Consider the following 26,355-nt stretch of genomic DNA (forward strand, 5'->3'; position numbering starts at 1 on the left):
TTACTAGATGACTTGCGTGGTTTGTGAACTACCAAGTGAAATGCAGAATACTAGCTATGCATTGTGACCCATCTGGTGCTTGATAACTCTTGTGTTTTTGCAGTTGGGTCACGACTGGTTACTCATGATCTAAGACATAGCATGGAATAGTCACACGTCTATCCCGTTTCTGATGTAGGAAATGGCTGGGATCAGAATAGCAGTGCTTGGAGTTAGCCCAGCATCCATATAAGTTATAGTTACTTCACAGGATTTTAAGGATTTTTTAAAAATTGAGATGGTGTTAAAATACAGGCAGGAAAGCGACTTAATTGACAATTTACCTCCATACTAAATATTTTAAAGTCAAAAGAAGAGTTGTCGAAATAAGAAATTTAAAATTAAATTTCTGTATTTAAGTGACTCTTAGAATCCAATTAAAGGGAGTGATGAAATTCCTTGTTCTGTAACAAGACTGGTTTAATCAGCACCTTGGAACTGGAGTACGTTGTAGTAGGCAACCATCAGAGTCTTTGTTTTGTGACTATGCAGCCGGTTGAAAATGTCAGTCTGGCATTTCAGTACTGAAACATTTGCATCCAGTCATCTGCTTGCAGCGGTGCTGAAATGATACGATTTTTAGACAGTTTAATGCAGTAGCACACTCTGTCATAAGCTTGTGGAAGTTCTGGTCCTGATTACTAACAGTACATTAATGTTGTGTAAGCCACCTAAAAGAACATCGCTTTTGTGAAAGTTGTGTGGCACTGTTATAATCACTTCAAACCCTTAGGGTTCATGCAAATGGTTTTTCCTTTGTGGAACGGTTCAAGGTTTTGGCAGCTAATGTACTGTGCATGTAATAGATGAATTTGGCCTTATTACCAGGCAATTAAAGCCTTTCCCTCTAGCAGTTGTTCTACTTTCTCAGGTCTAATTGTCAAACCAATTGTCAAGCATAAGTAAGAGTTGAAATCCATGTGCACTGTACTTTCAGCCCTTCCATTTCCTAGCCAATTCATATTCATAATTTTATCTTCCGGGGTTGGGGGCTTAACTTAAAATGAGCATTAGGCTGAACTCTCTAAATCAGCTCTCCTAAGAGATTTACAGCGTAATGTGTAAACGTGCAAGATCAATGCAGACCAGTACAGAACAGTAAAATGGTTGTAGCCTCAGATGAGGAATTTGTTCCAGTTCTATAGTTGTATAACATTTCTTCAGCTTAAAGTGTGTGTGTATTAATGTTCATAAATATAGCATTATTGAACAACAGGCTATCTTTTGAAAGTCCTGTTGCAAATTTGGGCTTTTGCAAGCCCAAACTTGCCATCAGGCTTTCCAAAATCCTCTCTCCCAGCTTTCCCTGTTTTACCTCTTTCCATACTCCTGGCTTCATTACACAACTTTTTTGGGTTCAGAGCCATAGTTTTAGAACCAAGGGTGTGTGTTATTTGTTGATTTGGTTCTGGGTGTTAAGAAAAACAAAATCTTCACATACACGCATATCCCAGACCACAAAGACCCTTTAAGAACCAGCACCTTGAACTGTGCTTTGAAACACACAGAAAGCCAATAAAGCTTTTTCAGTTTGGCATAATGTGCTCATGGTAACCTACCTCAGACAAAAGATGGGCCACTGTATTTTGTAGCAGTTAAAATTTCTGTGATACCTTTGAGGGAAGCCCTTGAAGAGCAGCAATCTGTCACAGCAGTTCCTGTAGTGTGGCAACATTATCAGTTTTGAGAGAGCAGCCAGCTAACGTACCAGATGAAGATGGAAGAATGCATTCCCATCAACCACTGTAAGCTCCCCTTCTTCCTACAGCAAGGCTGGATCCTGATTTCCTTACCAGATTCAGTGGCAATAAGTATAATCCGCAAGGACAAATGGATCCCTAAATCAATATCAGCTTCCCAACAGGCCTGACTTCTGAGTTTTAGCATTCTCCTTCTCATCTACTTGGTTATGGTGAGGGCTTAGAGAAGCTTTTGTCTGTGTGGGAGGTTCCTTTGTGTTTTCCTCAGGCTACTGAGGGGTGGGGATTCTGTTTAATCACCTAACAATAGCCAGACTGAAGAGTTGGATGATGCCTTCCTGTAGCAGATGACCAAACTTTCACAAAGAAGAGAAATAATAGTAATGGGAGATTTCAATTATCCGGGTATTTGTTGGGAGTCAAACTCTGCCAAGACTACCAGGGCTAACGATTTCCTCACTTGCCTTGCAGACAATTTCATGGTCCAGAAGGTGGACGAGGCAACAAGGGGACTGGCTATTTTAGAAGTCCTCCTAACCAACAATGATAACCTGATTAGTGGGGTGGAAGTGGTAGGGTCCTTAGGTGGGAGTGACCATGTTCTCCTGGAGTTTGTTATACAATGGAAAGAGGTTGCCAAGTCTAGTCAGACATGCGTTCTAGACTTTAAGAAAGCTTATTTCAGTAAACTTTAAAAACTACTGGGTGTGATCCCATGGTTAAGAATACTTCAAGGGAGTACAGGATGGATGGGAGTTTGTTAAAAGTGAGATCTAAGAGGCGCTATTTCAAACAGTTCCAGTGAGGCGAAAAAATGGGAGGTGTCTAAAGAAACCCGGATGGATGTTATGTGGGATTGAGATTTTTCTGCAGGACAGTATGACAACAGACAATTTTCAGAAAATGTTTTCATTTTGGAAAATTTTCTGAAAATTTTCCATGTGACTGATTTGATTAGAAGCAATTACAAATCTGTACAAGTAGCAGCTTTATGGAAATCTTGTATAAATATTCTGATTCAGAAATGCGGCTGTGAAATAATTTGATTTAGGGAGTAAGAGCATAGACTTTTTTTAAAAAAACAACCCAGTTAAGGCAGTCTACAAAATATTTTGAGAGTATAGTTTCAGAGGTATACATGTTAGAAGTGTTACTAATTTACAAATTAAAAGAGCCTGTTGAAAATTCTGCAAGGTGAACATAAATTAATGTTGTCTAAAAGCTTGTGGGAGGAAGGGGTGCTTGCGTAGTGGGATGCAGGGCTTTCAAACTTGTGTGTGATTTACCTCCACAGTTTCGCTCTTTTGGAGAATATAGGGCAGGGGTATACCTGGTGAAGTTTCTGGCTTGGCGGACCTCCAGTTTACAAAAGTGAAGGCTGCAGGCACCTGGAAATGGCACTATCCCCCCCCCCCCCCACGCACACACATTTTGAACTGGGAGTATGTGGGAGAAAGTTTTAGAAATGCATGGCTGCAACCCTGAAGCTAGCTTGGGAAGGGAGAAGAAGGAAGCTTTGCCTCCTTTCCTTTTATTTGTGAAATCTGGGTTCTTCGATGGTGTACGAGGAGCATTTATGCATCTCTGTATTGCCTGCATTGACAAACCAGTTCCTGGTGTTCTGTGTCTTTTGATGCACTCTGAGCCTTTGACGCACTCTGTGAGGAAGAAAACGTTGGCTATTAGAGATAGAGGTCAGTGCTATATCTAAACAAAAGCTAGTGCAATCTGGAATAGGTTTTGACTTAACCTCCACTACAGTCAGCCTGAAAGGATGTTGGAAGAAAGAGAACAACAGTGCAGGTGTTAAAATGTTGGGGGGAGGGGGGTATAAGTGGAATTTTTGTAAAATGAAAAGATGGCAGAACATATAAGCGGGGTTTTAATTGCGTAATATCAAATTATCTAAGCACAATTATAAAGAGGCTGTAGTTGCCAAATACTAGTTTCTGAGATTCATAAATAGTCCAGTGTTATTTTAAGAAGAAAGTAGCATTAAAATAAAATTTCAGACTACTGCAAAAATGATGATACAAATGTTTCTAAAGCGCACGTTCTGAAAATGTTTAAAATACCTTAAGTTATCATCAACTGCACTGACAGAACATCCTTAGCAGAAGAAATATATCTGCTGATTTGCAGGAGCCGGTCAGACCATTAGACAAGCCACTTCTCTTAAATCCAAGGAACGGGAAATGCAACTGCTACTTTTTTACACTGCTGGTCAAGAATGTACTTCATTAAAAGGATACTCGTTCCATAATACATTTTGGAGACCACTGCCATGGTGGTGACAGGGGATTCCAACATTAATGCCGAGACCACTCTCACTGGGCCAGCTCAGTTTTTTATGGCCTCTATGACAACTATGGGTCTGTATCAGTTTGTTACTGGCCCACCTCACGCAGCAGGACATATCCTTGATTTAGTCTTTTCCTGGAATATGGTAATGGATGCCTGTTAATAGATCGGCTGATGATAAGCCCGTTATCATGGACTGACCACTTCCTGGTAAGATTTGGACTTGCAGTGATGATTTCCTCCACCCTGTAGGAGGAAGACCCATTGAAATTGTCCACCCTCAGAGACTTATAGAACCAAAGAGGTTCCTGAATTATCTGGGTGATTTTCTAGCTGGTTTGGATGACAAGATTGTTGAGGTTCATGGTAAGATGAACAGGGCCATCGACATGATCACTGCAAAGTGCTTTTGCCTTCTGGAGGCGACTGTGGGCATCTTGGATGGGTGATTTCCCAACCTTTTCTCAGGGAGGCAGAAACTAAAAACTTGATACTTCCTGTGGAAGGCTTGGGCATCCATCTTAATCCCCAGTATTTTTCCTGCCTCAGTAGGGAGAGCAGGTCCAAGATGCCCTATTGCCCACCAGGAGAAGGCCCCTTCATGGTAAGTGACCGTCTCCCGTAGAACCCATAAAACTCCATGGTATTCTATGGAGCTCTGGGCTATAAAACAGGACGGTTGGTGGCTAGAGTGCAGGTGGCTTGAATCCCGTTGCAAGGCTGATGGAATACAAGTTAGAGTGCATTATCGTGTCTATAAGGTAGCGGTGGTGATGGTTAAAAGTTTTTTCTCCATCACCATTGCTCCTCAAGTAGTTATCCACCAGAACTTTTCCATACAGTGAACAACCTTTTAAGCTCAAACCTGATGAGATAAGGGTAATGGCCAGATAATATCTTGCTGTGACAACTTTGCAAGACACTTGAGAGCAAAGTTGCTCAGATCTACAGTGAATTGGATACCACAATTGAAAATGGTCCAGATGAAGTGTCCAGAGAACGGGCTGGTCCAGTTATTTTTTGGATCAGTTTCAATTGTTGAGGGCTTATGATGTGGACAAGTTGTTTGCTGGGGTCTGGCCAATAACATGCCTTTTAGAACCTTGCCCATCTTGGCTTATAAAAGAAAGTTGTCTGTGTATGACTGATTGGATGCAGGGGCTGGTGAATACCTCCTTGAGAGAGGCGGTGATTCTGCTGGCTCTCAGTGGTGTTCCCCATTTTAAAGCGATCTTCTGTAGACCCCAAAGATCTAAACAGTTATTGCCCAGTGGCTAATGTGCCCTTTTTAGCATATTAAAGAGGGTTGTGACTGTTCAATTTCAGGCATACTTGGAAGAAGCTGATTATCTAGACCTACTTCAATGTGGATTAAGGCCCTGTCATGGAACTGAAACTGCCTTGGTCACCCTGAATGATGACTTTTTCTGGGAGAGAGATAGGGGCAATGTGACCCTGTTGGTCCTCCTGGACTCAGGAAAGGTCGTTAACGTTCTTGACAGGTGCTCAAGGGCAGTAATAGGCTGCCTGAGGACTAATGAATTGAGGCTGAATCTAGACAAGATGGAGGTCTCAGACTGGTGAAGTGGGGAGACATTCTGTACTTGACAGGGCTGTATTGCCCAGGAAGGGACCACCGGGGTGCTCCTGGACTCTGCTATGAATGACACTTGAAGCTCAGATGGAGGTGGTGACCAGAAGTACCTATTCTCAGCTCAAGCTGGTTCACCAGCTACAGCTCCTTCTGTACAGTAATCGATGCTCCTTCTGGACAGTAATCCATGCTCTGGTAACCTCCAGATTGGACTATAGATAGACTTTTTTTTTTTATAGAATCTTTATTGGCCAAGTGTGATTGGACACACAAGCGAACATGTACCGCTGGTCAGATGCACATTACACAGTTTCAGAAGAACTGCACTGACTACCATTACTAAGCTCAATTCATGGTGTTATCTTTGACTTATAGACCCAATGGCTTGGGCCCCAGGTACCTGAAGGAGTACCTTTGGCTGAAAATATGGTTTTCCCCTTCTGGTAATATGAATTTTTAAATAGGTTTTATAAATTTCTAAATGAGTTTTTATGACTTTTGATAGGTTTTATGGATTTTAAATAAGGAAGCCAGACTCATTTCTCATCTTGGATCACTTAGAAATATCTGAACTGACCCTAGGAATAAATATCTTCACAGTAGGACCCCAAACCTCCATTGAACCTTAACAAAAAATAACTATGTCATGTAGAATTTGAAGTGTAGTTTTCAACAGCATCTGCTCAGGGTTCTACTGAGCACTGTCATGGGTTCAATCAGCAGATTCAGGAAGAAAACCAAATATGAATTCAATTGGCTTTCCATAATAGAAGCTTTTACACAAGTGCTTGACATGGCATACTTTTGGGTGCTTAAATGGTTCAAGTTTAAGCAGGCAAACCTGGAGGATGTCAACTTAAAAAGATCATCTTATGTAACTATCTGAACGATGAGATGACTGCATAACACAGTTGTTTACACTGTTGACTTCTGAATTTTATGTTCCCAATACTTCATGTGCAAAGAAGCTGCTGCATAAGGTAGCCATTTTGTGTTTTCAATCTAGATAAGCAGGTTTGAGTAATGATAGCTGTTGTGGTATGCACACTTTTCTAGTTGCATTGGCAGCTACTGGATGGTGTTCAGGCCATTGAGAGAAATAAAGATTGTGTTCAGGCCATTAATTTCTACATTTCAGTGAGGCTTTGTAACCAAATGTGTACTTAGCCCTTTTAAAGCATCTTATAATCCATGTTTTACTAGGTTAAGGTGTAACATGTATAAAGAAATTAAATGCGCAAGATGGGGGCTCAGTCCAAATAATGTGCTGTTTATACACTTCAGTTAGCTGTGAGACTGCCCTTAGCAATAAGGTTACTTTCTTATTTTGGTTGTCTTCATCTGAAATAGTAATAAAATATTTCTCTAAATGCAAAAAGCCTGTATACTTCGAGGTTCCTGATTTGAGTTTCTACAAAAAATAAGAAGGTTGGTTCAGATGTAACAACTGGTTGCGGTTTGCCATTAGGGCAACAAGCACTGGCAGTCCTGAAGGTCCTGTTTCCTCGACAAAGGCTTCTGAAGTCAGTTCCTATAATGATAAAATATCCTTCCTTAAGTTAAATGCAGTTGAAGATTAAAAAAAAAATATTGTAGTACAACCACAGGTGCAAAGCTGGTATCTGTTGGTTTTTTGAATTTGAAATATAGGCATTTATACAGTAAACCTCAAACCACCAGTAGGCATATATGCATCAGTTAGACATGTAAACATCCATATATACAATTTGTTCACTGGGTCAAGTTTATTCAGTATAGCAGAGTAGGTAACAAACACATTTTTCAATGGCTCACTTCTTTATCATGTCAATGTTACAGTTTTTACCATATTTCAGACTTTTGTTAATCATTCTTCACACTGTGCCATGTAACGAAGAGTAAGACAGGGGAGCAAGAGTATAAAAAAGAAACTGAATCTAAGTCTAATCCTATGGTAGTTAAGCTATTCTAAGTATGCTTTCCTTCTGGAGGCAGGAAAAGAAATGAGACTTGAGTAACTCCCACAGGAAGAGGGAAGCAAGAAAATTCATTTCCTGCCTCCCTCACTTTACTGTGGGAATCACCCAGCAAAATGCCCTCTGCCTCTGATGAGAATGCAGGTTGTTGTGGGTTTTCTGGGCTATGTGTCTGTGCTCTGATAGTTTTAGTTTTTAATGTTTTGCCCACATCTATGGCTGGCATATTCAGTTGCATGTCATGGTAAGATGTATTTCTAAACTCATTCTTGATTCTCTACTATTTCCAAGCTTTTGTACCTAACTATTCTTTCCCTTCTCCTTCTCCTCACTCCTTCAGGGTGAGGGTGGGGAACACTCACTTAAGGCACAAACAGACTCTCTAGCTTAGCAAGTGCATCTTTGCCGCTCAAGTTATAAGCAACACTGAGAGTGGGAGCTTTCTCAATGAAGAAGACGAGGAAACGCAGATGGACTGCAAGGGAGAGAAATGGCTGGTGCTGGGTGAAACACTGACTAGTTCTGCCTCACATATGCCCGCTTCTGCCTTCACCTCCCTTCCAGAGGCCCGCTGGTCTCAGGAAGGGAGGTGGGGCCCCCGATTCTGCTTGCTGGACTGAGCACGCTGAGTCCAGCAGGCCGGATTATCATCTGATCTGCGGCCTAAGATGGCTGTTGAGGGTGGGAGGGAGGCAGGAGGGCTTTTGTGGCCTACGGATCAGTTGCCCCTGCCCACTCTTCTTCGATGCAGACCAACATTTGGCTCTCAGCCCCTCTTGCCCTGTGCTTATTCTCCTCCCGCCTTCCCTTTTCATCACTGCACCACTCATACCCTCTCTAAAAACCCCATTAAGGCCAGCAAGGGGGGGGCTCAGCCCTGCTCTCTCCAAGCTTCTCATCACCCTCTCCCAGCTGCTTCCTCCCTCTTACAAATGCTCATTAATTCTGTCACTGGCAGGCCAAGCAGAGAGTAGGTGGGTGGACCTGGGGAACTGGGAGGGAACCAGCAGCATGCAACATGGTGCTTGTGTGCCCCCATCCCTCACCTAGCTGAGAAGTCTTGTTGCAGCAGCCCAGCTCACTGTTGCACCCTCTTCTTCACCTTAAGCCTTAGTAGAGGGCAGACAGCTGACTCCTCGCTCCTGGGGTGGGGAGGGAAGGGGCTGGCAGCCAAACTGTGCCCCTGGGACTTGAGCCCCCTCTGTTGTCCCCCCACAATGCCTATGCAGAAGTGTATCAGATGTATGCTCTCATAGTGATTCATTATTTGAGTAGCCATTTTTTTTCCTATTGAGGGGATTCACAGCCCCATAATATTTTTGGGATCTAGGTTCATTTTGAACTATAAACCTTCCCCTCGTTTTCCAGGTGTTCTACAGGTAGTGAGTGTATAGGCTTTGGGTTCGCTGCTGTGGTAATTTTTGTGGTGGCCAGGGACATTATTGAGATCACACCGAAGAAGATTGATTTATTTGCAGGTTAATTTTAAAAGAACAAAGTGGCAGCACAGGTCTCCAGGTAGACAAAGTAGAAACCTGGCTGAGGCACAGAAATTTAAATTGGTTATGACTTCAGAGAGTAGTTAGATTTTTTTTGCAATGTTGTCAGGCACAAATAGACTTGTATTGACTAGCCACTAGGTTGGATCCTCTCTTACACACAGGATTCCACCCACACCTAGCTGCCCTTCCTACAGAGTCACATTAAATTTTATAAGATCTGCTTGTTGCCAGAGACAGGATTAATAATTGAGCTCTCTCTTCTCTTCCAGAGATAGAGCTAAACTTTTCTGCCACATTACCAGGCAGAGCTACTCTTCACTCTGTCTGCTTTTTTCCCTGAGTCAGCCTCCATCCTCCATCTTCTTATCCTGTCCCTTCCCAGCTTTTGGATCCCCACCTTTACAAGCTACCACTGTTCTGTCCAGGTCTCCACTTTTCTCTCTAGAAGTGGTGGGGACAGCTGCCAGGTTGGGGCTTGCTACTGCCTGCCCACGAGACTGGCCACTATTCCTGAGTTCCTGGCTTCATCCTTCTCTGGGTATAGGCCCTAAAGGCATTGGGTTGTTTGTGACTTGCCCAGGAGGAAGGGGCTGAGTTGGGGACAGCAGCTTGCCCCGGACAAGCGTTATTCTACTTGGAAACTGGATGGTTTAATAACTGCTAGAACTGTTCATCAAGTGACCTATGTTATTCTTTTTTAAAAGTTTTCTGTTAGAGAGGTGCTGCTTTGAAACACTTTCAATGGTAGACAAGCAAAACTAATTATAGCAATATTTTTTGCAGTCTTGTTTGGGAAGTAAGCAAAAAACATCTCACAACCAGTGCTACTTTAGCAAATAAGTGAACAGATATTTTAGTAACATACAGTGGAACCTCGGTTTTCGTTGGTAATCTGTTTGAAAAGAATCGATGAAAACCGAAACCGATGAAAACAGAGGCAAACTTTTTCACAGGAATCAATGTAATCCAATTAATCCGTCCTAGGCACTCCAAAAAACATACCAAAAACACATTTTTGGTGAATAAACATAGTTTTAATGCTGAAAACAGTAATAAACAATAACTCTAGGACCAGCTTCAGAGCCAGTGGACCAATGTCGCACCAGAAAGCTGTCTAAAGAGGTCTGTTTCTGACGCCGGTTTAAGATTTGTCTGAAATGGGACAAAACATTGACATTAAACAAGTTGCAGACACGGCCTGCAACAGCTTTGTCCGGGTGTTTTTTCTCCACAAACCCCTGCATCTTACTGCAAATCAAGGAAAACAGAGGCAAATCGATGAAAACCGAGACAAATTTTTCACTGAAAAAATCGATGAAAACCGAAACCGATGAAAACCGAGGTTCCACTGTACTGTGATTTTGTTTGTTGAGAACTTAGCACTTGGAACAATTGTGTATGAACTGCTGTAAAGTCGCAGCTGCCTTATGGCAACCCTACAAGGTTTTCAAGGCAAGAAACTAAGAGAGGTGGTTTGACGTTGCCTTCCTCTGCATAGTGACTCAGGAATTCCTTTTTTATTTATAAATATATTTCATTGGTTTTATATTTTATATTTATTATAGATAGAATAGATATGTATAATAGACCTTCATGGATAAAAATTACAAAACTTGGGTACGTATGTACATATACAGAAACACATATATAACGAGTCTTGATTTTTATCATATTCTAAGTTATATAAAGCCATTCTTATCTATTGTTATTGAAGTAATATAACTCAGTTAAGATCCATCTTTTAATGGTCAGAATAGCTGAAATATCTGCCACAAATTAAACTACAAATCAAACAGTTGCCCTTCTTACTTTCAAAAACATCTGTAAATAATAGTATACTGGATCTGTCCTTGAATATTAATACCATATTTTAGTTGCCTTTCTTCCTTCTCCAAAACATTATTTAGACATATTAGTATAATGCAAAAAATAAAATTTCAATTTCTCACAAAACTTTTCTTTTGAGTGTCTTTTTACAAGACTAGTAAGCTTTCCCATTGTAGCATATTCTCATCTTATCTTTCCACCTTTCTCGATTAGGACAAGGGTCTGCTTTTCATCTGTATGCCTGTACCACTCTGGCTGGAGCTAATAAATGTAAGAATAGTTCTTGCAGTTTTCCTGGCAAAGTCTTTGGTGGAATTCCCAATAATATAGTCTTTACATCCATTTGGAACTTGATCATCTGTATTTTTTGGATTTCTGCATGTATTTCTTTCCAATATTTTTTCACTTTTTTACAAGTGCACCACATATGGTAAAATGTTCCATTTTTTACTTTGCATTTCTAACAGGTTCTTTTCGAATTTTTGCTCATCTTTGCTATATTTTTCTGAGTGTTGTACCATTTATAAAACATCTTGTGCCAGCTTTTGCTTCAAGTTTGGCAGGTTGTAAATTTAATATTCTTCATCCATAATGATTTCCATTGTTGGAAAAACATTTAGTCTTGGAAGTTTTGCATCCATTTTATTATCCAGTCTTTTACTTGTTCCTTTTCAGTCTCATATTTTAACAAAAGTTTGTATATTCTTCCCAACAAATGCTGGTTTTGTTGGGTAATTTCTGTTTCATATTCTGTCTGCTCCCTTAATACTCCTCCTGTTACTCTTAATTTTGTTCCCTATCTTGAAGCTATTTGAAAGTGTGTCAGCCATTATATTTTCTTTCCTCCATCTTTCATCACTTGTCACAATTTAAGTTTTCCTTGTGTATTAATCATCTCTGTATAAATTATACTGTCATTGTCCTTTTGCAAGTTTTTGTCAAAATAAGTCTTTAGGCACCTTCTACACATGCTGAATAATGCACTTTCAGTCCACTTTCACAATTATGTTGCTGAAGGCTTTCCCGGCCAGATTCAACTGGTTGTTGTGGATTTTCCGGGCTGTGTGGTGGTGGTCTGGTAGATCTTGTTCCTAACGTTTTGCCTGCATCAGTGGCTGGCATCTTCAGAGGTGCATCACAGAGAGAAGTCTGTTACAACCACAAGATCTACCAGACCACGGCCACACAGCCTGGAAAACCCACAACTACTTTCACAGTTGTTTGCAAGTGGATTTTGCTAGTCCACACAGCTGCAAAGTGCATTAAAGTAATCCCAGCATGCCCCTGACTTTGTGGAAGAGTTCCACAGGTTTGCACTGGGCAGAGAAGTGTTGTTTCTTCTACCTGTGGAGTAGGCTTTAAAATGAGCTCTAGTCCATGATTTGCTGGATTTATGCGTACTGTGGTAGAGTCATTTAATCTTGCCTTTATGTGATACAATGATAAGAGAATTAATTGCTGAAAGAGTTCTCTCCACTTAGTGTTATTTGGGGAAAACATAATTTGTATTTGGCAGTACTATTTGAGCAGTGTTCCAGAATATTTGGGTTGTGTTGATTGTGTGCCAGACCAGAGAAATAAGAAGCCTGACCTAGGCTAGTGAAGACATTTTTCTGCTATTCACTGTAGAGAGGTATTATCCAATATCTTCGTTACTAATTCATTTCTAGAATATCTTTTTAGAATTTGTTAGGCTGCAAGTGTAATATTGTCAAAATAATTAGAAAAAAGGACAAAATGAAGGTAAGGTTTTGGTAATATTGTAATATAAGCAAGGGACGTGCATGGACTTGGGGGGAGGCATCTCATTTTCCCCTCCCTCTCTATTTCCTGTTTGCTATTCCTGAAAGCCCCCACACCTCTCTCCTTTCTCTGCTTCTTTCTCTCCAACCGACCCACGCACCAGTCGACCTTTTATCTGTACCCCATCTTCAACTATATTATTTCATTTGTATCTTACTTTTTCTCAAAGTTGAGGCCTGGAGCAGCTTACTCCATTTTCCTCCATTTCAACTTCACAAAAACCTGGTGAGGTAGATTAGGCTGAGAGAGTGTGGCTTGCCCAGGGTCATCCAGTGAACTTCCACAGCACAATAGAGACTTGACCCTGGATCTTCTAGATCAGGGATAGGGAACCTGCGGCTCTCCATATGTTCAGGAACTACAATTCCCATCAGCCCCTACCAGCATGGCCAATTGGCCATGCTGACAAAGGCTGATGGGAATTGTAGTTCCTGAACATCTGGAGAGCCGCAGGTTCCCTACCCCTGTTCTAGATCATAGCTTGAAACCACTATACCCGTGGTGGTGAACCTTTGGCACTCCAGATGTTATGGACTACAATTCCCATCAGCCCCTGCCAGCATGACAAATTGGCCATGCTGGCGGGGTGTCGTCCCTGTATCTAGATGCAAGAATTCTCCTACCTCCGTGGTGGTGAACCTTTGGCACTCAGATGTTATGGACTACAATTTACATCAGCCCCTGCCAGCATGACAAATTGGCCATGCAGGCGGGGCCTGATAGAGTATGGATCCTGTATCTGGAGTCTCAGAGTCACCTACCTCTCCCGTCTTGACTTTTCATTGTGGTGGCTGATGTTGAAGAGTAGCAAGCAGCTGGACCTATATGAACTATGCAAGTTATGTGGTCGCAAGACACTCAGTGGTTGCTGTTGGACTTGGACCCAATGATTATTCCCTCACAAGCTGAAACAAGCCCTCGAATGAGCTCTAATCCCTCTCCCTGCCTATAATTAACAGAGTTCAAGGACAGAATATTGGAATTACTGTTGTGATTGCTTCGTAACAGAGACCTTAGAGTGGATTTACTTCTTAAAGCTGCAGGTGACTGCTTCTTTTATTTATTTATTTTTTTAACCTACCAGTGTAATTTTTTTAAAAAGATTTCAGATGCTGTGGCAAACTTGGGCTTTTCTTAGGTTTATAGAAAGATCTGTCTGGTTTGTTAATGTCTCCAATCTTTGGATTTAAGTGTCTACAGTGTCCCCTCCCTCCCCTCCCTTGCATGCCACCCCTCCCTCCCCTTGCATGCCACCCCTCCCCCTCCCTTCCTTCCCTTCCCTCTCCCTCCGCTAGGGTGGGTGGGCCATGTCCAGATGCCAGGCCCCCTCCCCTCCCCTCTCTCCCTTTGCATGCCACCCCTCCTTCCCCTTCCTCCCTCCCCTTCTGTTGCATCCCCCTACCTCCCTTCCCTCTCCCTCTAGATTAGAATCCACCTGCTCTTAACCATTTCACCACACTGGCTTCCCGATGGTAAGGGCTGTTCGACAGTGGAATTCAGGGCCTTGTCTAAAGAATTGTCAATCGAGCAATCGGGGCAAAGTTGAAAAATATATATTGATATACATTGATGCTAAAGTTCATTAATGGAAAAATATAAGGGTGTTTCAAATTAATACATTTCATAGTACTCTTTTGCATGTCTCGTGTCTTGGCTTCCCTATTCCTTAGTATATTGTCAGACTAGTTATTTTGAATCCATGTATAGCATGGTAGAGTTCTATAACATAGCATGTGTAATGTATTGGTCCAGAAGTGGATTGTGTTTCACCAAAAATGTGACTATAATTTCAAAATGAAAATTTCACTCACTCACTCCTGAAGCCCTTTCTGCACGGGCCAATAAAAGCGGGGGAAAGGCGAGTTACATGAACCCGCCCTTGCCCCAGCCTGTTCGCACGACTGGTTGTCCCATGAACAAATTCACTTTGATTTCTTCCCTGCCTGCCTGCGAAGCAACCCCCTGGACCACGATGCAGCCGGTTTCCCCTGCATGGCTCCTCATATGTGAGCCAGGAAGGGTTTTTCGAGAATTAAGAATGTTTGCGATTCTCTGGTTTCAATGTGCGTCGCAGCCACAGACATTTGCTCTGCTATGACTGTGAGGTGCTTTAAAACAAAATAATTGCAAAAATCGTGATTCTTGAATAACCTGAGTTGGTGGAGGGGGGAACCTGGAGCTGATCCGTGTTAGGAGCGGGATCCATGCAAAGTTCCCCCCCAACCCCGTTTTTTTACCAATGTTATCCCGGTGAAATTGGCCCATGCAGAAAGGGCATCCCTCACTCACTCACAGTGTGAAGACAAAAATATTTCTAAAAAGAGATTGAGAAATATATACATTTTTCTGTCTCTCTTTGTCTCTACCCCATGGGTATCTAACACTCCTGCAGAATAAAACACTGCTGTTCCTGAATAGGTCTTCATGGTTCACTATGGCAAATCTGTCGGGATGATTAAACATTATGTGTTGAAATGAAATGTTGAGCAATTAATTCATTCCAAGAAGGCTAGTTCCGGTTCTGTGTTGCCATGTATATTGGATATGGAGGGAGGGAGCAATATAAAGTTTGGTTGCAAGAATAAAACTAGGCTTCTGTCATGGTTTTGCAGCTTCGTGTCACTTCACCATTTACTGTTGCTTCTGATGTCTCTTGCATGAAATTGATAGGCAAAAGTAAGTGCAGCAGTGTATAATGAATTTATGGAGCTCACTGTCGCAAGGACAACTGCCAGTTTAGCTTATTTTAGAAAGTTACCGTAAATAAATTTATGGAAGGCTATTAAGGAAAACCTCCAAGTGGAAGCTGGGTTTGTCTTTCAAAAGTTTACTTAGTTTACATGCTTTAAAAATAACAAATATCATCACTGCTGTTAGTCCTGATATAATACATTGTATTTCTTTTTTTAAAGGATCAGTTTGATAATGTAGACAAGCACACACAGTGGGGCATCGACTTCTTGGAAAAATATGCAAAATTTGTTAAAGAAAGGATAGAAATTGAACAGAATTATGCAAAGCAGCTGAGGTAAGTTGCTATATTATCTTGTTTATTATTCTGTAAATCATTATCTCTGTAAATCATTGTATTCTAGCCAGTTCCATTCTTGTTTAGTTAAACGTAACTTCCATAATGTGCACAGAGACTTTTCCAAGAAAGTATGCCAAGGGTTGCTGCAAACATTTTCAGATACTTTAGATAAAAACACTTCTTTTTAATCAGAGATACTTCCTGCCAAACAAACAATACCCCTCACATTAGCTGGTGTGGTGCAGGCAAAGACATGTTCTTTGTTGAAACACACAAACAGGGACTTACGCAATAGTAAGTATCATGACATACTGTGCAAGGCAAACAAGTCAGCTTTGGACAATCCTGTTCCACTTTCTTTCCTCACCTTGGCTATATTCAAGACCTGTTGTGGCTTGCTTGGTCTTTTTCGAACTACCGCATTGAAGGATGCTTGAAAAACTTCAGAATTAACTTCTCTGTTTTCCCCATGAAGCTGTTAAGCTGTTTGTACAAAAAATGAAGAACCATGTGGTTATATTTGATGTTTTCATTCTTCAGGTTGTCGTGGGGGCAGAGTGGAGGTCTTCATTATACAAATACTTTCAGCATATGTAGGGAACCCCTCCCCCCAAAAATAATTATGTATAAATACTGAACTTGATGTCAGTTGGGTCCCTTTCATTGTGTTTGTGATTGGTACTTGGCCATGAAATTCACTGTTGACAGGAATAAGATGGAGGTATGCAAGAAGTCCTGGTGTGGTAGCGATAAACAATTTGGAATTTGACTGGTTGTGGTGGGTTTTCTGGGCTGTGTGTTCCTTTTCACACCTAAACTTCTCCTTCTAGTATTCTACAAGCTCCTGGGTGTTTGAACTTCGTCACTTCTCACAACAAGGGAATTAGGGGAAAATATGCAGATGCTCTTCTTTTGAGCTGTGATAGGATATCAGATACCCAAAAGATCTTATACTTGTTAAATAATTCTGATCTTGTAGTTTGTGAATTGGTGGCCAAGTTTTTACTAGAAATCATACACTTTAAAGGATAGCTCTGTTCTTCCTAATTAAAAATAAAAGGATAGCTCTGTTCTTCCTAATTAAAAATAATTTTTCCTAAGAGATTCTTTGTTATTGTTTTCTTTGGGAAGGATGTATTATAACTGTGCCAGTAAAGGCTCTTGTATTGTATTGCATTGACTCACAACTGCACTTTACATTCTGTGCCTTCTGGAGCATTCTATATCCTCACCATGAAGATAGATTCAGGTGATACACTGAACAGAAGACACCAACCATTACATATTGATAGATGGTGGGGAGGGTGTTACCTAGAAGAGCTAGTGACTTCTGTTTCTGTGTATCTGAGGACATGTGCATGCACACGAAAGCTTATACCAAGAATAGAACTTTGTTAGTCTTTACCTGCCACTGGACTCAAACTTTTTAATATTCTCATCAGGTTATTTGGGGAGAAGGGTGCTTGATTTTATAAAGTCTGCATACCAGGATAGTCCCCTGACTGACAGGTCTCTAGAGAGGTGGCATATATATCGCTTAAATAAATAAGTAGCATCAAAAAAGCTCTACCTGGTATTGCCGCTTCCATGATTGACCTGATTTATCCACTATAGATTTAGGCCCTTTCCGCAAGGCAACGGTGCTGGGGTGCATCGGCATAAACAATGCTGACGCGCGCACACCCTGGGACCGTTCGTACAGATGGTCCCGGGAGGGCGGCAGGCGGCGGCGCAGCCTTTGCACAGGCTGCGCCGTCACTGAACGCCTACCTTGTCTCCTGGCTTCCAGTGCGTCGCAGAGGCCAGGGGACACCCCCCCACAGGTTGGAGCGACGGCTCTGGAGTCGCAGGCCAGGGGGGCATGTCCCCTGGCCCCTGCGACGAACTGGAAGCCAGGAGACGAGGTAGGCGTTCAGGGATGGTGCGGGGGAAATGGCGCCTTCTAGCTGCTGCAGAAGACGCTGTTTCCAAAAAACCTCACTCAGGGAGCGAGGTTCGGAAGCAGCGTCTTCGCACTGCTCGGGGGTTGTGAGGCTGGCACTGCTGTGATGTGGCAGAAGCCGTGCGAACTCCTCCCCAGGGACGCTGTTTTTAGTGTCCCTGGGGTGCTCTTTTCCGCCCGTGCGGAAAGGGCCTTAGTGATGATACTGTCTGCCTTCTAGCTGAAACTTGATACTTAGCGTTTTTTTGGTGTGATTACCAACATTAATCCTAGGTACCGGTATTAATATTATGCATCAAATGATTAGCAGCTGTTTTTTTATTATGTGTCAATTTTAAAAAGGAAATCAGCTTGTTCTGTCTCCTTCCTTTTCATTTGCAACTAACATTTCTAAAGGTTAACTTCCTTTGTTTCCATTAGAGATGAGTGTTTTCTTCAATGTTAGAACTCCTGTGTTAGATGTAAATTTATGTTAAGCTATCTAGCACATGTGCTTGACGATTACATTGTGACTACAATACAAACAAAGATTTCTGAATTTTTAAAATTTCTCATAAAGGAAGTGAATGGTTGAATTTCCATTGTTCAGATTTCCAGTAAAGCTCAAATCTCCCGTAACATGATACCAGAACCCCAAGAGGGAGTTACTGAATTTGGAAGCTGACTTGTTATTCAATTGTTTGATTATATAATTTTTAGTTCACACACAGGCAAGTGAAAATGTAGTTACCTCAATTACTATATTTAGAAACTTGGCAAAATGACTAAATGCCTTCTACTAGTTTGAATTCTAAATAGGATCCACATGGCCAACACATGGTCTCTTGTTTTTTCTTGTTTGTTTGTCTTTAATTGAAATTGAAAACATAAGATTTGAATTACCCCAGTGTAGATGTGGCAGTTTCTCCTTCTAGCAGCTGTGCGTACAAACTCTTACTACTCTAAGGAGATTTCATGCTGAAAACTCTGCCACTGCACTGTTACCTAGAAACACTTTTTATGGAAATAGAATGTTCATATTTTGTGATGAACAATCTAGTTAGTTTAAGCATGTTGAAGTCCCATTGGGTTGAATTGAAGAATTAGCCAAGTGCTTAAATTTGTTCCACTCAAGTTAGGGAGACGGGGGGAAACACAAAAATGATGCAGGGGAGAAAAGCTCAGAACAAGGGGGAAAAGGAGGTATGTGGAATGATTTCACAGAAAAAGTTTTCAAGACACAAGGTTTAACCACTGGGAAAATCTGTGGTAAGCTGTGCATGCGGGAAAGGCCTGTGTTTTGGGTAGCAGTACATAATTACAGTGTAGGAGAAAACTATGATTATAATTCTTAAAATTAAATTTGTGTTCTTCATAAACCAGAAACCTTTAGGTGAGAAAGGTGAATATAAGCTGCTTGAAATGCTGCATATTCCAGGTTCTTTCTCAGAGAGATTTAATGGTGTTTAAATCAAGCTGCTTTTTGTGATTTGAGTTCTGCACAGACCTTAAATATTAGGTTTCTCCTTATATTAAGGTGTACAGGTTAAAGAGTCATAATAGTAAACATTTGTTTCCTGATGCAGCAGTGTTTCTAGACAAATCTTGAATTTATAGGCCCTAAAAGCTGTATCTGTTTATAGGTTTGAGGACTAGATATTTATTTTTCCCTCTCTTTGAAAGGGGATATTCCTATACCTCTTCAGAAATCGCCATAAATAGACAATGAGATACACTTTTTATATTATAGATATTCTGCTTCTTCAACTTGGGGGAGGGTGCCTCCTTTTACTAAGCCGGGGGAATCCATTCCCTGTGCTAAATCATTTGAGGTATTTGTAGTGTGTAGGAGCAGTCTGGAAGTCCTGTGCTTCTGGTTAGCTTTCAGGTTCACCTCCCATCAGGAAATTAGAGGTTACGGTACTTCAGAGTCCTCTATTGTAACCTCTCATTTCTTGAAAAGAGGCCACCTGTTGGGTTAAAAGGAGTATGCACTTTTTTCTATTTTGTTTTCCCCAAAGTGATTGTTTCTGAGCACCAGCTCGAGGACTAGTGCTAACTTGCTGAGTGCAACACATGAAGTGCATATATGTTCAGTTGCCGTGAAGTGTCCATTCAGTCATGTTGGAGCTTGAAAATTAAAGCTGTTTTTTTATCTGTAAGAAAGCAGTTTTGTAGTATTCTAGGAAAATTAGAATTTGGAGTGACAATGTTGTATATTGATTTGCAGTTAAGGGGTTTCAAAGCAAATTAATATTATTCTCTGCTGCTTTGTAGCCTGAGTTGCTAATAAGATGAAAGTGCTGCAGATCACTGTTTATCGCAGTTTTTATTTGTGAAATATACAATGTTCATGCAGCATTGTGAGAAGCCAGAACTCTAGGTCTTGTAATGAACTGTCTGTCTTCTACTCCCCTCCTGGGAAATGTGGTAGATGGGGAAATGCGGACATGGTAAAGTTTACCCCATTGTTCCTGTGCTGTCCATATGCGTATGTTAGTAGACATGTATTTGTACGAATAGACCCACTTCTAATCTAACACCTTATTTCACACTAAAATAGCAAGCATAAGAAGGAAACCTTTTTTGCTTGTGTCCTAAATGAAATTGGTGATTACAATTTTTAATACCCGGCAAGTTTTAAATCTGTATTGAAATCTGGACTCAGACCAGAGATCTGTGAGATATATCTGTTAAAGCAGATTTGGAAACCTCACATTGGTTATATTGAAAAGAAAAAGTATATTCAACAGAATATAAAATACATTCAAGCAGAGTGTTATCAAACTTGCTAGTAACACTGGACTAGAATACTCTCATAGATTATAAATATGAAAGCTACACTTGTGCAATGTGTGAACCCAATGAGAGAATTAGGGAGAGTGTTTACAGAGGGGAAGCGAGTAGGAAAAAGCAACATATAATTATTTATCCCAGTAGGATTCCAGACCAAGGATTTAATATTTGGTTGGAAGGGCATCCCAAACTTTTAGCCCAGTGATCCCTATTGTGGTATATTTTCTGGTGCCCACTTCTATTTACCTGGATTTCTTGCATTTCTTTAGAATCCAGGGGGCATCACTTTTCTTTCTGCAGGGAACACCCCTAAACAGCTGTTTTCATCACAGGAGGACATTTGGAGTTTTCCAGTATTTGGTGATTGAACCCGTACACTATGATAGACATTGGCAATGGTTCCTACTCAATGTCCTCAGAATTCCAGACGTGCCTACAGGCTTAACACTTAGTTAACAGTTCAAAGGGAATGTCAGCTCTATCCTAGGGAAGAGGGTTTTGAGGCCAGAGACAGGTGATTGTTCATTCCAGCAGACAAGCCCAACTAAGGGCCAAGAGAAGTGGACAGGAAACAAAGACAGACATGTAGCATCTGCAAGGAATGAGAAGACTTTGTAGTAGCATATGGGAGTGATACCAGCAGAAACCCACCTTTGGGGTAGCCATTGGTCTCCACTATAGAGCTTGAAGAAGAATGGCAGACAAAAGATTTGATTTGCTCTGGCTTGGAGCAGGGAGGAGAGTACAGATGATACTGGAAAACTTCCAAGTAAAGGAAGGAGAGCAAGTCTTGGGGTGGGGAGAAGGCATGCTAAAGATGATCCTTGCTGTATAATATAGAGTTTGAGCACTGGAAGTAGTCTGAGGAAGAAAACCAGTGGTTAGAGGCGGAAGTCTCTGGAGTGTCCTTTGTTACGGAGGAATTAAGTAAAAACCATCAAGTATTATACCAAGACCTTCTGGTTGAACTGAAATCCTTTGAATGGTAGTCTGAAAGCATTTGATACTTGCCTGGATCAATATCTCTCTGAGTTAACAGTGTGACTCTTAGCATCTGTCTGAACTTTTTATTTTGGCTCGGCATGTCTTCTCCTGATACTTCTCTTGTCATTAAATGGCTAAAAGGATGCTTTCTAGGCGCCATGTAAATGGTAGGTATATCTGGTCACAAAACTGAGAGGAAGTAGAGTAAGAGAGGGGGTAGAGGAAAAGGACAAGAAAATAGAGACTTAAAGAAAAAGACAACACATTTGGTGATTGAACCCATACACCATGATAGACATTGGCAATGGTTCCTACTCAAGCACATTATATTGTCAGAGCACTGTAGACCTCTGGCTCCACTATGTTATCAGGCTTTCAGTTTACAAGCATCCACTGCCTGCTAGTAGTCTCTAGCTGTCTTATCTTTTAATGTTGTCCAGTGTTTCAATTTAAATGACCTCAAATACCAGTTCAGGTCAATAAATCCGCTTATACCTGAATGCAGATTGTTTGAACTTTTTTTCTCTTTCTCTTTTTCTGGTGATCTTTTTTTCTCTTTCTCTTTTTCTGGTGATCTTTCTATAATTTTATTTTATTTTATTGTGTTGGGATAGGTATGGAGACTTTCCATCTGATATTTCAGTCTGCCGTGTAACTTAGCCAGATATTGCCATATTCCAAAAGTGAGTGAAGCTAGGTGAGCCATTCACATTCACATGCTGCTTTGCAGTTATGATCCTCCCTTGCTGCCCAACTAACCTTTCAGACTGGGGGTGCTTTTAAGCTTCCCTGTTAAGTAGTTTGCCTTTCATATCTGTAACACAGCAGAAAATCTCTTCAAAAGGCTCTTGTGCAGTTGCCTGGTTACATCATTGTTGCTCTATCTGAATAATGAGATAAATTTTGATTAAAATTTTGACTTGATTAAAGAGTGTGAGTGGACATGTAGATTAAAAATCGGTAATGTGTTATAGGAAGGTGTTGTTATGATACTGAAACAAGATGCTTTTGCTTTTTGATTATTGGTGTATTTACCCTAAGAGCAGGTCCACTTAAAACCTCAGAGAATCTCCTCCCATTCTGTACTACTTGAACTCAGGGCTGAATGTTAAGGTTCAGAGTTCAGTGAGCCTAACCCAGGAATTTAGCAAACCTGCACGGGAGGAAGAGATGATATCCCTCCTGGTGCTTCGCAAGCCTTCAACCTGTAAACTGTGTATTGCTGAAAGTTTGAAAATCTGCCTCTTTGAGATACTGAAGGAAACAAGACATGACAAGTAAAGAGTTTTACCTGAGCTTTCATCACATTTCAGGTAGCTATGAAAATCAGTGAAAACCATAAGTACCCAACTGTTTCTACAATTGCAGATCTTTGAATATGCTGCTAGAGGTAATGGAATCCTACCAAGCACTACCCTTAGTGAAGATTCCCACCACCCCCCGCCCGAGATATTGAAGCAAGTGCAAAAACTTGTTATTTACTGAGAACTGCTACTTATTGTTAGGAAAACTCATTTAATCTTTTTCCATAGTGGCTAAATTATATGGTATTCCTGGAAAGTGACATGCCAAAAGTAAAATAGCCTCAAAAAAACAAACAAAAAAACCCAAATAGCTCTTACTGTTCAGATCTGCTGATTATAATTCCCCTCATAAAAACCTTAGATGATTTATCAACTGATTAAGCTGATTAGCTTGCAGCCCTCATTAGAACTGTTATGTGTAAGGAAGGTAGAATCTATCTTGCTTCTAAAAATAACAAAATTGTTTTTGCAAGTCAAATCACAGCCGCCAGCTGGATAGACCTTCCTATTTGGGTAATGCAGCTTCCCTTTTCTGTATTGCTGGAACTTCTGAGCTTGCCTCCTCAGAGTGTAAGAGCGGGGGGTGGGGAGAGGACATTCCATTTCATACAACCATTCATGTAACTTTAATCATGTATTGTTATGTGTTTTTAGTGGCAACTCCAGCCTTTGAGGTGTGGAAAGGACAGCAATGAGATTTTTTTTGTAGGCCTATTTCCACATTTGTGTTTATCCTTATCAATATTTTGTTTGGCAACTTAGGTTACGTTGACCCTGTTTAATTTTACCTTGTACAAGTCAACCATCTGTCTTTCTTACATGTAGGAGATAGAACACTTCTTTGCTCAGCCTTTCTTCAAACTAAAACAAACAAACAAAAACAAAAAACAATAGAAGGCAGAGAGAACATGGCTTGCTTGTTGAACATTCAGACCAGGCTATTCTTACAAAGACTTATTTTTCCACGATCTCTGAATTGGGTTCTATTTACCAAATAGACCAAAGTTCTAATTTAAAATAATGTCTCTCCCAAATGCTAACATCCGAACCCATATCTACTTGTCTTTTCCTTGTGCAGTATGTTTGGAGTTCCTGATTCCTCTCCCTTACGTTTGCAAGTCATATTGAGAAATAACCTGGGGTGTATTTATATTAGATTGCCTTAATATTGGGTAGCAGGTGGACCAACCATACTCTTTTCCATGAAAAGATGACAGTAAATTTGTATATTAATCTGCAATTTCCTGGACCTTCTTTGTAGCAGAATGCTCCACAGAGGTTCTAGCACTTACCTAGAAGAGGTAGGTAGGTCCTAGGACTCCCACAGAGCTTTCTACTACAGAGAAGGTCCAGAAAATTTACTGTCATCTTTTTGTGGAAAAGAGTATATCTGATGGTACTTATGAATGGCTGCCCTGGTACTGAATCTGAGAAAAAAGAACCGTTGTACAAAACAGGTTATGAGAACAAAAATCCCTTGGGAAAATGGTGATATATTTTCATCAAGAAATGAAATTGTTAGATTTTGCTTCAGAATTAGCATTAATTTTATTTTCTTCATTTCTTTGTTCATATTTTGCTTCCAATGGTTTGTCATTCTTCTTATTTCTGCTGTTATCAGCTGGAAAAGCTCTTGCTTGCTTAGCTTTTTACATAAACTATTCATGAATTGTAGGTTTTAGTATACCATTCTGGCAAAAGTATGTTTTCATATACTGTGCTGAACAGAATTCCCTGTGAGATAAACTTATTTGCATAGAATATATTCCTGTTAGCAGACAGGAAGTAAATCTTCCATTATGCGGGTCACATATTTTATTTTTTTAGTGAGACCTAAAATAAAGCTGTGATCTATGAGGTTTGCATACCAGTTGTTCAGAGGACATTCACATGTTTCTTAAATCAATGGGCTGAGGACCAAGACAGCCTAAAGAATCACCAGCTTTCCCCCAATGATCTCTTGGATGGGATGTACTAAACATATTTAGGCTGTCTTGTCTAAATCAAACTTACTTCCCCAGTAAATTGGAGGTAAGATAGAAACACCTATATTTTAATACAGCGGTTTTCAACCTGTGGGTTGCGACCCCTTTGGGGGTTGAACGACCCTTTCACAGGGGTCGCCTAAGACTCTCTACATCAGTGTTCTCCATCTGTAAAATGGATAAATGTTAGGGTTGGGGGTCACCACAACATGAGGAACTGTATTAAAGGGTCGCAGCATTAGGAAGGTTGAAAACCACTGTTTTAATAAATAGTTGAATTATTAGGCCATTGAGAGTGCTGTGGACTCTGAAGTCCAGGATTGAAGGCAAACTCTGTTTTCATTATGAGAAAAGCCTCTTATTATCAGTCCTTTCTAAGTATGAGAAGTTGGACTGCACAGTTTTAAGGATTCATTTCTCTGCAGATCACAAATCAATGTTGTGGTGTTTAACTGAAATACAGTGCACATTTTATAGTATCCAAGAGGTGCAACACGAGTGTGCATTTGACTTTGTGATCCAGATCAACACTAGGACTAGCAACCAACAAGATAGTACTGGACATTTTAGTTCCATTTCCTTAATTTATCGCTGGGGAAACAACACAAGTTTCCTATTGAAGTTCATGAAATGTATACATTATTTCTTTGTGGAAATATTTGTGGTGAATGAAGGAACCACTGGAATTTTTGGAATTCTTTCCGAACTCTTTGAAAAGCATATATCCAGTGACTCTGTCGCTCCTGTTCTTCAGCATCATGTGGATAATGCTCTGCTATTCCTAGCTGAAACAAAGAATATGTTTTATGCCTTCTGAAACTGTCAGCTAAAGACGTTGCTATAATTGTTGATTGTAGTTTGATTTGTTCATGTTGTGGGTCAAAAAATACATTTTTTGCTTCTGCCTTTGTTTTTAGCTGTTGTTATCTCGAAGAGCATAGGATTTACACAGTAGGCTGGCTTTGTTCCAACAGACTAAGCAGTATAACACAGTTTCCTCCTTCTGCCTACTGCATTTAAAAGGCTGAGGATTCATGCACTATGTTTACATTTGTTAATAAGAGAGCATTGTTCAGCTAATTTGGCAGGGAATTCTTTGGCACATTCTTTGGCACATACACACCATGATGCTTTTATAGAGATGCTTCACTTTCTATATGACAACTCCTTAAGCTGAACATAGGAAAAGAAACTACATTTTTGTCAGAACAGCAAATGAAAGGATTGTTGCTCTTTCAATGTGAGAAAATTTTGGCATGGACTTCTAGGCACATTTGCTTCTGATAAATTTACTGCTGTTAAAAAAATCAGCATTGTAGTGTTTGAGTGTAATGATGAATCAAGGAGTATTCCAGTTCATCTCAACACAGTCATTCCCTGAGTAATTACTAAGGTAAGTAAATTCAGTGCAAGAAGATACTTGCAGGAAGATACAGATACCAGTCTGCATTTTCTCCAGGAATGCATTCTGATTCCTCAACAAATATTTTGAAATTTTGTTAGAAAATACTTTTATAGAAGATGTCTTTTTCTTTCCTTTACAGAAATCTGGTGAAGAAGTATTGTCCTAAACGTTCATCCAAAGATGAAGAACCCAGGTAAAATTAATGTTG

At 40.5% G+C, this 26,355-nt stretch overlaps 1 protein-coding gene across 4 annotated transcripts in view; it reads left to right on the forward strand.

Annotated features, from left to right (window-relative positions):
- The window catches only part of FNBP1L (formin binding protein 1 like), a 78,213-nt gene that overhangs the window by 12,310 nt on the left and 39,548 nt on the right, over positions 1–26,355 (forward strand). For all 4 annotated transcript variants that reach the window (XM_048497509.1, XM_048497511.1, XM_048497510.1 and 1 more), the window contains exons 2-3: positions 15,634–15,749; positions 26,287–26,340. In XM_048497509.1, coding sequence (XP_048353466.1) covers positions 15,634–15,749; positions 26,287–26,340 — 170 coding nt within the window. The remainder of the gene's footprint in view (positions 1–15,633; positions 15,750–26,286; positions 26,341–26,355) is intronic.

This window comes from Sphaerodactylus townsendi, linkage group LG05 (genome assembly GCF_021028975.2).
Source record: "Sphaerodactylus townsendi isolate TG3544 linkage group LG05, MPM_Stown_v2.3, whole genome shotgun sequence".
NCBI lineage: Eukaryota > Metazoa > Chordata > Lepidosauria > Squamata > Sphaerodactylidae > Sphaerodactylus > Sphaerodactylus townsendi.